Source organism: Equus caballus, chromosome 1 (genome assembly GCF_041296265.1).
Source record: "Equus caballus isolate H_3958 breed thoroughbred chromosome 1, TB-T2T, whole genome shotgun sequence".
Classification (NCBI taxonomy): Eukaryota; Metazoa; Chordata; class Mammalia; order Perissodactyla; family Equidae; genus Equus; species Equus caballus.
This window is the reverse complement of record NC_091684.1, coordinates 174931070-174943744: the sequence shown is the minus strand read 5'-3', so window position 1 is coordinate 174943744 and position 12675 is coordinate 174931070. Positions and strand designations below refer to the sequence as shown.

Here is a 12675-nt window from a genome sequence, read left to right as displayed (position 1 = left end):
CTATAAAACTCCTGGAAGATAATATAGGTAGTACACTCTTTGACATCGAACTAAAAAGGATCTTTTCAAATCTCAGACAAGGGAAACAAAAGAAAAAATAAATAAGTGGGAGTTCATCAGACTAAAGAGCTTCTGCAAGGCAAAAGAAACTAGAATCAAAACACACAGACAACTCACTAAATGGGAGAAAATATTTGCAAATCATATATCTGACAAGGGGTTAATCTCCATAATATATAAGGAACTCACACAACTGAACAATAAAACAATAAAACAGCCCAATCAAAAAATGGGCAGAGGATATGAACAGATGTTTTTCCAAAGAAGATATACAGATGGCCAATAAACGCATGAAAAGCTGTTCAACATCACTAACCATCAGGGAAATGTAAATCAAAACTACACTAAGATACCACCTTACACCTGTTAAAATGGATATAATCACTAAGACTAAAAATAAATGTTGGAGAGGGTGTGGAGAAAAGGAAATCCTCACACACTGCTGGTGGAGTGCAAACTGTTGCAGCCACTATGGAAAACAGTATGGAGATTCCTCAAAAAACTAAAAATAGAACTACCATATGACCCAGCTATCCCACTACTGGGTTTCTACCCAAACAATTTGAAATCAACAACCCAAAGTAACATATGTACCCCTATGTTCATTGCAGTACTATTCACAATAGCCAAGACATGGAAACAATCCAAGTGTCCATCCACTGATGATTGGATAAAGAAGATGTGGTATATATATACAATGGAATACTACTCAGCCATAAAAAAGACAAATTCATCCCGTTTGCAATAACATGGAAGGACCTGGAGGGAATTATGCTAAATGAAATAAGCCAGACGGAGAAAGACAAACACCAGATGATTTCACTCACGTGTGGAATATAAAGAAACACATGGACAAAGAAAACAGTTCAGTGGTTACCAGGGGAAGGGAGGTGGGGGGTGGTCACAGGGGGTGAAGGGGAGCACTTATGTGGTGACAGTCAAGAAATAATGTACAACTGAAATCTCGCATTGATGTGAACTATTATGAAGTCAATAAAAAAAGAAATTCTTTAGAAATAATGAAAATTATGTAGGTCAGAACCTCAGATCTACAGAAAGGAAGAACTTTACAGAAAATAAAGGTAAAATAAAAAAGGAAGATAACTAGAATTTCATACGTGTCCGATTCGGGTACTTTGGGACTTCCAACTAGATGTCCCGCGGGCAGCTGAATGTGTGGATCGTCTCAGAAGACTGATCGTGAGTGGAGACAGGGAGGAGATGGGCGCCATCGTCCCCAGGGAGGGAGACGGCCCAAGGAAAGGGTGGTTTCACTGGACCCCTGAAGGTAGTCAGGGCAGTTAATTCATTCAACCAACAAAGGCTATACACTGTGCCAGGTTCTGTAGGTACTTGGCGATGGAAATAAAGAGAGATAGCAGGAAGGGTGACCAGGAGACAGACAAGTAAATCAGTTACATTATGGGGCTGACTAGGGTAAGCATACAACAGAAATTTGAAAAAGAAAACTTTTATTTTTTATGTAAAAACTACACAATACAAAAAAAAAAAGATCTCAAACAGAAAAGCACAAAAAATTACCTACAGTTTCACCATCTAAAGAAAACCAGGTTAACAATCTGATGTATCTTTCAAACTTTGTATTTTATTTTCCGAAGGCGGGCACCCTCTCCTGTTCAGCAAGAGGAACAGTTGGATTCTTACTGGAAGCGGCGCGGCGCCGGGGAAGACGTGGCCGGCGCTGCTGTGGGGGCCGGGACTTAAGAAACCGCCTTTCAGGGGTGAAGACGATGGAGAGGGGAAGCGGCACGATCCTCGCCCTCACGCTGGGCAGTCAGACTTCAGAGAGGGATGCGCCCGCTCCGCACGCTCCGCGGACAACGGCCGGGGCAGCACGGATGGGCGTGCCCCCCGGCTAACCGCCGACCGCGGTGACGGGCAGAGGGCGGGGCGGCGCCGGATCTGCCTGGGCGGGGCCTTGTGACGCCGCGTCAGTTTCTCTGCTCTCGCGGCTCATTGGCTCGCCATTGCGGTCCTTTTCCGGGGCAGGGAAGCTGGTCGCGGAGCCGGAAGCGAGGCAGCCCTCGGGTTCGAGACAGCTGTGGCGGCGTTTACAGCAGAGCGACCCGGTGTCAGTGAAGCCGACCAGCTTCCCCGGAAATTCAGGCTCCAGCCCGAGTTGGGGAAGACCGCCAGCGTTCTGGTGACTTAGGGAAGGGTGCTAAGTCAGATCGCGAAAGACGCGGCGCAGATCGAGACAGCCGAGCCACTGAGGGCCGCCGGCTGCCCCGCCCCTGGGAGGAGTCCGGAAACCTCGCCGCGGAGGAAGGAACCCAAAAGGGCCGCCCCCGGGGCGGAGCCCGCCGGCCATGGCCACGCCCCCGGGGGCCGGTCCCGCAGTTCTGCGCTTCGCGGCCGCAGCCAGCTGGCAGGTCGTACGCCGACGCTGCGTCGAGCACTATCCGCAAGTGCTGGAGTTTCTGCGAGCCCTGCGCGCTGCTGCCCCTGGTTTGGTTCGCTACCGGCACCATGAACGCCTGTGTATGGGCCTAAAGGCCAAGGTATTGAAGCCAGTAGGACCTGGGAGAGGGGAAGGGGGCGCGATGGGAGGACCTAACAAGGGCCAGCCGCATAGGGGTGGCGAATGGAACCGGTGGAAAAGGGCAACTTGCCCTGAAATGGGTATTCTGAGCTCAGTAGCCTTCACAGGTGGTGGTAGAGCTGATCCTGCAAGGCCGGCCTTGGGCCCAGGTTCTGAATGCCCTGTATCACCACTTCCCAGAGCCTGGACCTGTAGTGCGGGACCCCAAAACTGTGAGTAATACCTGGAACAAGCCCTAACTACTCAGTCAGCACTCCATGCAAAGTTGCTGCTCCTCCCAGACACTGGATCCTGGTGCCCCTAACTTGTCTGCCTTCCTTACCCTCAACAGACAAAGCAGGATCTGAGGAAGATCTCGGAGGCACAAGAAACCTTTCGCCAGCAGGTGAAGCAGCTGGCAGAGGCTCCTGTGGATTTGGCTTCGAAGCTGCAGGTGAGACTGGCTGGTTTGGAAGCTATGACATGGCTGTTTTCTCTAGTCCACTTCTGACCAGCTTTCGTCCCCCCTGCAGGAACTTGAACAAGAGTATGGGGAACCCTTTCTGGCTGCCATGGAAAAGCTGTTTTTTGAATACTTGTGTCAGATGGAGAAAGCACTGCCTCGCGTGCAGGCACAGCAGGTTTTGTTGGGACAGAACACAACAGGGTGGAGTGCAGGGTGGTGGTATTAAGAACTGTGGTCTTCATGCCCCTCTCCCTGCCCACAGCTGCAGGATGTGCTGAGTTGGATGCAGCCTGGAGTTTCTGTCACTTCTTCTTTTGCCTTGACCCAATATGGTGTGGACATGGGGTGGCCACTTCCAGGTACCAGGACTATCTGGGTGAAGTAGGAATTTGGGGTAGAGTGTTTGGCCTGAGACCTTTTGAGACAGCCCATTGGAAGGGTTACCTCGGCCTGAGGCAGAAACCAGAGTGAGTTGATGTGTTATTGTCGGTTCTCTTTATAGGAGTTTTGTTTTCTTTTTCAGAGTGCTCTGATGCTGATTCCATGAATGTGACAGAGCCCATGGAGCAGAGTCCTCCTCGGCAACCAAGACTAGCACTCCACGATCCTCTACCAGAAGCCAGACCTGGCCCATACCTTCCTCAGGGAGCAGGCTCAAGGAAACACCCAGAACCTTTGGCTGGCCACCACTTCAATCTGGCCCCTCTAGGCCGGCGAAGAATCCAGTCCCAGTGGGCATCCACCAGAGGAGGCCATAAGGAGCGCCCCACAGTCATGCTGTTACCCTTTAGGAATCTAGGTTCACCACCCCAGGTCATTTCTAAGCCTGAGAACCAGGAAGAATATGGGACACATGTGGCAGATCCAGCAGGTGCTGTGGGCAGGCGAGCAGCCTCCACTGGAAAGTCTAAGAGTGCATCCCAGACCCTGGGGGGAAGGGCTCTGAAGGAGAACTCAGTTGACTTGTCTGCCTCGGAGCAAAAGGAGTGAGTAGATGGGTTGCTTCCCCCTACTAGCAGCACACTCTTTGCCTGCTTTCCCTTCACCCTGTCTTCTTTGCTTGCTCCCACCTCAGGAATTGTTTGGATTGCCCCATGGACCCCCTGAGACTATCATTATCACCTCCTAGGGCCAGGAAGCCAGGTAGGTATTCTGAGTCAGGACTGGGTCAGACAGCCTCCTCTCTTGGGGACTCTTGAGGGCCTCTGTTCACCTAGAAGAGTGCTTTGTCTCTGCTTTCCTTCCTGCAGTGGGTCCTCCATCTATGTGCAGCTCTGTCATTACCATAGGGGACTTGGTTTTGGACTCTGATGAGGAAGAAAATGGCCAGAGGGAAGGAAGGGTGAGTAGGAAGGAAGAGAAAGCTAGGGAAGGCTATGGGCAGAACAAGACAGAGAAACCTACATGCTCCAGAATCTGGAGGGCTCGCAGTGGTTTCAGATGATGACAGGCTCTCCCTGCTCCCTTCTCTGCAGGAGTCTCTGGATAACTATCAGAAGACAAAGTTTGACACCCTGATCCCCACCTTCTGTGAATACCTCCCCCCTTAAATCCCAGTGCCGTGGCTGTCCCTTCCCCTGACCATGTAGACAGCTCTAGACTCCTCTGATAGGACTGGAATGCCTTCTGCACTCTGCCTGTCTCCTTCCTCCTCAGCTGTACACGCAGTTTAGCGGGAATAAAGTGGAAGTCCACGCCTGACTAGTGCTCAAATGACTTTCTAACGCTTGATGATTAAACTCTGGATTTGTTACAACACTGTCTTGGTGTGAGGGAGGGGAATTAAGGCTTCTTTAAGGTCAGTCTAGGTCACTCCTTAGAAACAGTAGGGGCCTCTCCAGAGCTGGAAGAATCCCTACGCCTTTATACTTCCCTTGGAAAGTGTTGTTCAGATGTGGCCAGAAGGGTTACCAGGTTGAGAGCTTGGAAGAAAAATTTCCTTTTGCTATTCTGAACAGATCTATGTGTGTCCTGATGCCAGAATATACTTTGTAAATTCTCATGCTGCCATGTTACCTGGGGGCGGTGGCACTAGAATGGAGATATTTCACGGGAGAAGTACTCACTGTCCTTGACTCCACTGGGTCAGTGCCAGCGCCATCTCTACTTGCCCTGGAATAGCACCCAGATGCCCAGCTTTGTGCAGAAAGCCCCAGAATCTCTTTACAGTCGTTGGGATCTCTCTTTATTGAGGTATTTAAAATAAGTAAATACTACTTCTAAGTTTTTGAGATATTCAAAGATCCTATTTAATAAAGCTAATTCACAAAACATGATTCTAAAAGCCTACCTCTTCCAGACCGAGGCCATATAAAACACTGATGTAGCAATCAGCATCTTTTCCTTTTGATAATCTTCAGAATGCTAGGTGGTCCGATTCCCATTGGACTATCTCACTTCATCATCTCAGCGTGCCTGCCTTGCTTCCTTTCCAGTGAGTGCCCTGGGCATTTTGTGTGTACAGACAGAGCAGTACAGAATTATTCCAGGAGCCCTCAGGAGTGAGATGATAGGGAATGACTAAGTAATAAATGGCCATAGTAGCTGGGATGGGTGAGAGGCCCACTGGGGAGCCCTGTGCTGGGTGCTGGTGCCTTGGGAGGGCAGAATTGCTCAGGTCTAGCTCTCGTCACCGAAGATTGGATTCCACTGCTGGGTGACACGGATGAAGGTAGTTCTTCGGCTCAGCTCCTTCAGCTTAGCTGCTCCCACGTAGGTACATGTGGAGCGTATGCCTCCAAGGATGTCTCGGATGGTATATTTCACGTCCCCTTTAAAGGGCACCTCCACTGTCTTTCCCTCTGAGGCCCTTAGAGGAGGAAAAACTTTCTTACCTTTTCTTTTTGGATTCCTTAGGCCCAGTGACTTCCCCATTCTCTAGCATCTAGCCCCAGTTTATCACCTTTCTCCCAAGAACAGTATTATCCATCTCCCAGCAGCCATCAGTTCTGCAGCCATCCAGCTTAGTCACACTTTCCAAGACCCCTCAGCTCCTGGGCCCCCACACATACCTGTACTCAGACACGGACCCAGCGTACTTCTTCATGGCTGTTTCCGAACTCATTCCGTAGAAGAGCTTGTACTTCTTCCCATCCCTTTCGATGAGCTCACCACCTGACTCGCTGTGCCCAGCCAGCATGCCACCCAGCATCACGAAGTCAGCCCCTGCCCCTGCCAGCATCAACAAGGGGGGAAGAGACAAAGCTGGCCCAGGTGCCCACATGCCCACTTGCCCACTCTCAGAAGAAACTTATGCCAAATTTTCAGTCCTGACAGTGATTTCAGCATCTTCCTCATTTTGTTTCCCTAGCTGGGCCTGCTCTGCCCTGGCCTCTACTCTTCAGTAGGCCCGATTTCCCCAAGAATTTAAAAAGATCCTCTGGAGAGTCCCTGCCTGGCCTTTTACTGTCTCCTTTTTGCTGTTTTTGCCATCTTCTAGTCATTTCTTTTTACTGTGCCCAGCTGAACAAGACTCACTGCAAGTGTCCCAAGAGCAGAGGTCTCTGACTTTAGTGTGAGCCAGGACTACCTGGGAGGCTGTGAAAAAGGCAGATTTGCAGCCCCGCTCCCCAGAGCCTGACTGTAGGTTTGGGGTAGGGCTCAGGAATCTACATTGTCTACCAGCCCAGGGAACGGTGCAGGTGGTCCTCATCCACACTTGGAGAGTCCATATCAAAGCTGCAGGATTTCCCCTGCTGGCTTGCCCCACGTGACTCCACAGGCTTCAAGGTCACTAGGTTCCTATTATGAAAGAATCTGAAGGGTTCTCTCAGCCTTTCCTAGCTTGATCCTAGACCCTCAGAGGTGACTCATCCTCTTCTACAGGATCCTCCTTCCGTGCCCTCCCAACGTCCTTACCGAAAGCCTTGGCCACATCCCCAGGACAGGTACAGCCTCCATCCTGCAAAGTAAGGAACACTATGAAGAGACAGCATGGCCTTCCCAAGCCCTCTCAGCAGTGTCCCCATGGCCCACCTCAAAGTGACAGGAACCCAGGTGTCCTGATGCACCTCTACCAGAGCCTCCATACCTGGGAGAAAACCCACAGGTTTGGCAGCTCTCATCCTACCCTGCCCTTGGGCCTTACTGAAATGATGTGGCCTTTGAGGCCATGAGCAGCGTCTGCACACTCCATCACTGCACTGAGCTGTGGATAACCCACTCCAGTTTTCTTCCGAGTGGTACACACAGAGCCTGAGAAGAACGTGACATGGATGAGAGGGAAGTGCTCCACAGGTGTTTGCCACCGAAGGGGTAGCCAGTGGCTCCCAGTGAACCAGCTTACCTGGGCCAATTCCCACTTTGATGATGTCAGCCCCAGAGAGGATCAGCTCTTCCACCATCTCTCCCGTTACCACATTCCCTGCCTGAGAGAGCAATCAAAACAGCATTGTTAGGGTCAGAAGAGAGAGGAGGTTGCATGCTCTCATAGATAGTATGCCAGGACCATGACCTGCCAACATTATGACAAAAAAAGGTACCTGGGCTCCCTCTACTGGGACCTCTGAGGGCTTTCAGACTAGTCATTTCAAAGGACCCTGCTTCCCAAGCTAAGGTAAGGGGGTGAGCGGCCAGTGTCACTGTTGCACCAGAATAAACCTGGGGTCCAATTGGACCAAGCTTAAATGTGATTTACAGCAGATTTATCTCCCCCTCCCCACCAAGAGACCCAACATATCCTGTCCTTAAACTTTTATGTCATAAAATGTCTGTGGCTTCAGGGAAAGGAAGACATGGTAATGAAGGCTAAATACCCATCTGCACAGCTGTATTTGCTTTTGATGGACAGAACAGAGAGACCCCCTAGATGCTGTGAAGATAATGAGGCCTTGTCATCACTCCTCTAGGCTTGGACAAAAATAAAACATTGTTTTATGCTACCCCTTTAATATAATTGCAGTAACATGTCCATTTCAGTGGGCAGGTGTATATGGACCGCCGGTGTTGTTCCCTCACGGTTTGGTGAGTGATGTCAGGGATTTTGGATTTACAAAGACTCTCTGTCAAAGGTGAGATAACTGCACTGACCAATAAATAAACATTTTAAGCATGGAACCGTGGATAATCACCCAGTAACAAAATTAAGTGGACTATGAAAGTCACAATGTAGCAGAAGAGAAATGAACTGATGTAACAAATGACTTGGCAGGAAAGAGGGGAAGAAGGAGAGGAATGTACCAACTACAGGGGGATAGAAACATACCATGATGGTGTGTTCAGGGAAGCGCTTCCTCACATTCTTTACAAATTCAACAAAGTGTTCAGAGTAGCCATTTGCCACATCCAGACATATATATTTCACCTGGGGAACAGCTTCCAAGATCTGTTCCAGCTGCTCAAAGTCTGAAGAGCCCGCGCTGGCAGCCAGATGCTGTGGGAGAAACAGGGCCATTGGCATGTCAGAAATGACCCGGGGAGCAGCCAGGTGGGGAGGTGAGAGTGGGTCCCCAGCAAGACAAAAAAAGATTTCTGGAAAACTGGGATAAGGAAGGGATTGGGGAAGGCCAGTGTTACCTCAAGACAGTCAGGATTCTGGCTAGCAAACTCTTCCCACTGCTTGAGGCTGTAGTGTTTATGGACAGCAGTGAAGAGGGAGAACTGTGGAGAAGAAAGGCATCAGAAAGGAGAGAACTTTATTAGGGTGCTTTTTTCTAGAAACAGACCTTTATACTATTCTATCTGAGGGAGAAAAGGACTGAAGCCTGGAACGAGCAACTTGAAGAAGTCAGTGGCTTAACTGGGATTTTCGTTCAATCATTATTCTCCCTACAAATCCCAGTAGGGCTTTTTACCATAAGTTAGTACTTGTCAAACACTCTCACCAAAGTACTGTCATCTAGATTGGCTTTCACCTGCCAGCACATACGGTGCTTCTGACCTAAAAGGTGACAAGAACAAGCTGTTGGTACAGTGGGAAAATCAGTAGGTTAGAACCATGAAGAGGGTAGACAGAGCCGGTGTCTGCCTGCACTGACTCAGCCGTTCCTCCTATGGTAATCTAGTACTGAACTAAACTATTTTTGGTTATCTTCTCGTCCATTTACCAGCAGTAATCCAGTGAGTCTAAATGCTCACAAAAGGTAAGGCCTCAAGGTGAATGGAGCCAATAAGGTGCTACCCCATCCTTTCTCCGTCTCCACTGGAGTAAAGGACAAATTTTCTTGAGACATGCACCAATGTGAAAAGTCTATGTCATTCAGTCTATTTCAGTCAACCAAGTTCAAGGATATAATGACTCATCAGACTTGCATTCCCTAGCTCAACAACTTACAAACAATATCACAATACTTTGAGAAAGCTGGCCACTGTGAATGCTGGTGTTTGTACTTTAAAAGTGTTGACATGCAGAGCCGGCCCCGTGACCGAGTTGTTAAGTTCATGCTCTCTGCTTCAGTGGCCCAGGGTTTCGCTGGTTCGGATTCTGGGCGTGGACATGGCACCGCTCATCAGGCCACAGTTGAGGCGGCATCTCACATGCCACAAATGGAAGGACCCACAACTAAAAATATAAAACTATGTACCAGGGGGCTTTGGGGAGAAAAAGGGAAAATAAAATCTTTTAAAAAAGTGCGGACATGCAAAGAGACGAGAGACAGCAGTTGACTGAGACAGCACAAATCCTGCAAGTGACAGAAATCCAAGGAAGTCATGTATCAACCAACAGTAAGGAAGTGCGATTGCTATACTCAGTCAGAGATCATCAACACTATGTAGCTAAAGCTGGTATTGAATTCTGCTTTCTCAGTAACACTCTGCCATCAATATGCTGACAAACAGAAAAACCAATCTAGGAAGTCAGCAGACCTTGGAGATATACTGGCACAATGAGCACATCCAATTACATACCAAGGTAGAGATCTAGAAAAAGATGCCTGCTTGCATCCAACCTTTTTATTATTACTGTGAGACTTAGCTCTCTGTCTAAAATCTGACTTCTTTAGCACTCATCGGCAGTACTGAAAAGCCAGGCTCAACATAAAGCATCAAGACAGTCCCAAAGAGGTCCATGTATTATGGCATGTCTATTGACGCTGAAGTCAGATTCCCCATTCCTCAACTCTGCTCGACAGGGCATGCAGGCAACAGCAGGACTCCTAAGTAGTTAGTGGATGGCAACAGCAATACAGCACTAAAACTCCACAAACTATCAACCTCAGAGAAATGACAGGAGACATTCCACAAAGACTTACAGCAATCAAAAACAGAGAAAGGGAGATAAGTCCTGAAGGCTAACAGAGCCACAGCAGGAGCAGAGTCCATCAACCAGGGCTACATGGATTAACCAGAAGAGTGCATGTGTTCTCAGAGTGCCCAGAGTAACTATCTACCTTCTCAGCTACAAGTATAGAGGCAGGTAATATTACTGACAGAAGCAGCATCTTCCATTTTGAAAGTGAACAATAACCTGTATATAAGAAAAACACATTCCATTTTGAGCATATCCCAGAAACTCCCAGGAACCTAGGACTCAAAATAGAAAAGAACAAGATTAAAAAACAAAAAGGATAGCAGGCATAAAAGAAGAATAATAAGCTTCTTCTCTCTAGGATCGTCTAGTTAGGAATTTTTGAATGCTCAAACTATATTTAGTTTCTGGACTAAAACAGTGAATGCTTATGTCCTAACAATGGTGTAACTGGAGGGACACATGTGATTTGGAGGAGGTGACCTGGGTGGTGGGAAGAGTTGGCAGGATGTATAAACTGTTGGACAGGAGAAAAGGGAAAGTTCTGTTCCTATATCAGAAAAATGGAGGCAAAACTTAGCCTTGAACATCACTAACGCAGGTGGTCCTTTGAACTTATCAGATAAAGGAATCTTAGTACTGGAGAAAATAGTAAATCGGAGCATCCTGATTGTTAATTGCCTGAGTTGACTTGGCATGGGGATGGGGACGCAAATACCTCTGCAGTCAGCCCACATAAACTGGACACCATTGAGGAGAGGGCATGAGGGAAGTCCTACCTTACAGAGAACCTTGGCCATTTCAAAAGTGCCCACAGTATCCATATTGGAGGCAATAATGGGGATCCCCGTGTACATCTGCTTTGAGTTCCGAAATGAAAAGGATCTTGTGAGATCCACCTGCAGATATAAAGAGGAAACTGAGCATTTTGTTTAAAAAAACTATATAACAGGCCCATAACGGCCCCCAAAACAGCTAACAAAGATTTAATTAGAGTTGCAGCCCATCCCAAGAATGTGACCTTTAAACAGTGAATCTGAAATTTCCTGAGTTGAACTAGTGAGGTAATCTGCATGACAAAACCCGTGCCAGTTCCCTTCCCCCCGCGCCCCCCAAAGAAGATGGTCTGGCCCAAAATATCTTTTTTCTTCTTTTGTTAACAACTCCCTTGCTCCACCCCTCTTCCTTTAAAAATCTTTGATTTTTGTACAACCCCTAGGAGCTCCCTTCTGGTGGCTACATGCGATGCTGCCCAGTTCATAAATCGTTTAATAAAGTCAATTAGGTCTTCGGACTTCCTTGATTGAATTTTGTTTTCTAATACACTCATCCAAAAAACAAGTACTGCACGAGGACAGAGCTAGGAATCTTTCTCAGTCCTGGACCGCCAGGAACTTCCGCCAGGAACTTGGGGTCAAGAAGTGCAACTAGGGAAGCCGGCTCACCTCACTTCGAGACTTAAGGGTACTTCGTTTGGGCCTCAACAGGACATCCTGGAAGGCCAGTTTGACGTCGTTGTCGATGTGAGGCATAGCGAGATCCTCAGGGTAGTGACGGATCTGAGGGCTGGAAGGTAGGAAAAATCAGGAGGGGGGGAGCTGAACCCGTAGCAGGCCTTACTGCCCTGTTAGGTTTAGCAGCAGGGCTCATCTCTTTCCTCGCTTAAACTGTGGAAGGTCCGGGCATTGGTCGAGGCATGGTCCCTGAAGACTGTCACCTTTGACCTGTCCCATGTTTGCGATTACCCTCGGTGTCTCCATCCTAGGTACTAGTTGTGAGGAGAAGAATTGGGATGGAGTCATGAGTGACTCTACAAGAGTGCATTCGTTACCCCGCTACTTTCATTCTCCCGCCCCCGGAAAGAGCAATTTGGAGTAAGACGCTGATTTGGGGACGAAAAGGAATGCGGGGTGGGGGGGGCATAACCAGCTTCCGGAATAGGGGTACTCACTTCCTGTCGCCGTGACCCAGGTGGCAGTTGACCGATGTTCCCCTTGCTTAGCAACTAGCCTCAAGCAGCCCCGCTGAGCCTTGTGGGCTACTCCAATAGCTTCCGCTAATTGCGGGCGAGAAACATTAACCCAGGAACTCTAGCTTCAGCGGGGCCTTGCCAGGCCTTCTGGGTAACAGAGTTCACATACTGAGGTTGCCGTTAGATCCTCAACGTTGCCGTCGCCCCTTGGAGGGGCGGGAGACTACAACTCCCAGAGTGAAACGCGCGGAGCCCCGTGGCACTATGGGAGAAGTAGTCCGTTCCACCCCCGCCCTCCACTAGCCTGGGCTTGCAAGGGTCTCTCAGAATCGTGGAGGCGTCATCTCTGCTGTAACTAAGCTGGCCGCCTTCTTTTCATTTCCGACGCCACCGAAGCGAAACCCGGGAGCATTCCTGAGCCTTTTGGAAACCCCGTGGAAAGGAGGGGG

The 12675-nt window shown here is 48.8% G+C and overlaps 2 protein-coding genes across 4 annotated transcripts; one reads left to right on the top strand and one right to left on the bottom strand.

Moving 5' to 3' along the window:
• The first annotated feature begins 928 nt into the window (after positions 1-928).
• Positions 929-5344, top strand: TINF2 (TERF1 interacting nuclear factor 2). 3 transcript variants are annotated; one of them, XM_001489710.7, is made up of 10 exons: positions 929-1142; positions 1680-2582; positions 2731-2835; positions 2955-3056; positions 3136-3243; positions 3331-3427; positions 3592-4054; positions 4144-4211; positions 4319-4410; positions 4544-5344. In XM_001489710.7, exons 2-10 carry the CDS (start codon positions 2391-2393, stop codon positions 4616-4618), a joined length of 1302 nt encoding a protein of 433 aa, XP_001489760.3. In that variant the 5' UTR covers positions 929-1142; positions 1680-2390; the 3' UTR covers positions 4619-5344. The 3 variants fall into 3 exon arrangements, with proteins under 3 accessions (XP_001489760.3, XP_005603305.1, XP_005603304.1); XM_005603248.4 differs by lacking the exons at positions 929-1142; positions 4319-4410 and having other exon boundaries at positions 1895-2582; positions 4544-4824; XM_005603247.4 differs by lacking the exon at positions 929-1142 and having other exon boundaries at positions 1895-2582; positions 4319-4648.
• On the bottom strand, positions 5231-12609 carry GMPR2 (guanosine monophosphate reductase 2). Its single transcript, XM_005603249.4, has 10 exons — positions 12206-12609; positions 11700-11820; positions 11034-11153; positions 8583-8666; positions 8272-8439; positions 7354-7435; positions 7156-7262; positions 6927-6969; positions 6080-6239; positions 5231-5877 (listed from the first exon to the last, which is right to left on the bottom strand). The coding sequence occupies exons 2-10, from the start codon at positions 11784-11786 to the stop codon at positions 5688-5690; spliced, it is 1041 nt and encodes a 346-aa protein (XP_005603306.1). The 5' UTR covers positions 11787-11820; positions 12206-12609; the 3' UTR covers positions 5231-5687.
• Positions 12610-12675: the final 66 nt, after the last annotated feature.

Bases quoted from the DNA above. Each gene is read 5' to 3' on its own strand.
- TINF2 (XM_005603247.4), top strand. From the start codon at position 2,391: ATGGCCACGCCCCCGGGGGCCGGTCCCGCAGTTCTGCGCTTCGCGGCC. The intron at 2,583-2,730 runs GTATTGAAGCCA...TAGCCTTCACAG, and splicing joins GTATGGGCCTAAAGGCCAAG to GTGGTGGTAGAGCTGATCCT. The intron at 2,836-2,954 runs GTGAGTAATACC...TACCCTCAACAG, and splicing joins TAGTGCGGGACCCCAAAACT to ACAAAGCAGGATCTGAGGAA.
- GMPR2 (XM_005603249.4), bottom strand. From the start codon at position 11,786: ATGCCTCACATCGACAACGACGTCAAACTGGCCTTCCAGGATGTCCTG. The intron at 6,240-6,926 runs GTAAGGACGTTG...TGATGCTGGCAG, and splicing joins GGATGTGGCCAAGGCTTTCG to GGGCAGGGGCTGACTTCGTG. The intron at 5,878-6,079 runs GTATGTGTGGGG...TCCTCCTCTAAG, and splicing joins GGGTCCGTGTCTGAGTACAG to GGCCTCAGAGGGAAAGACAG.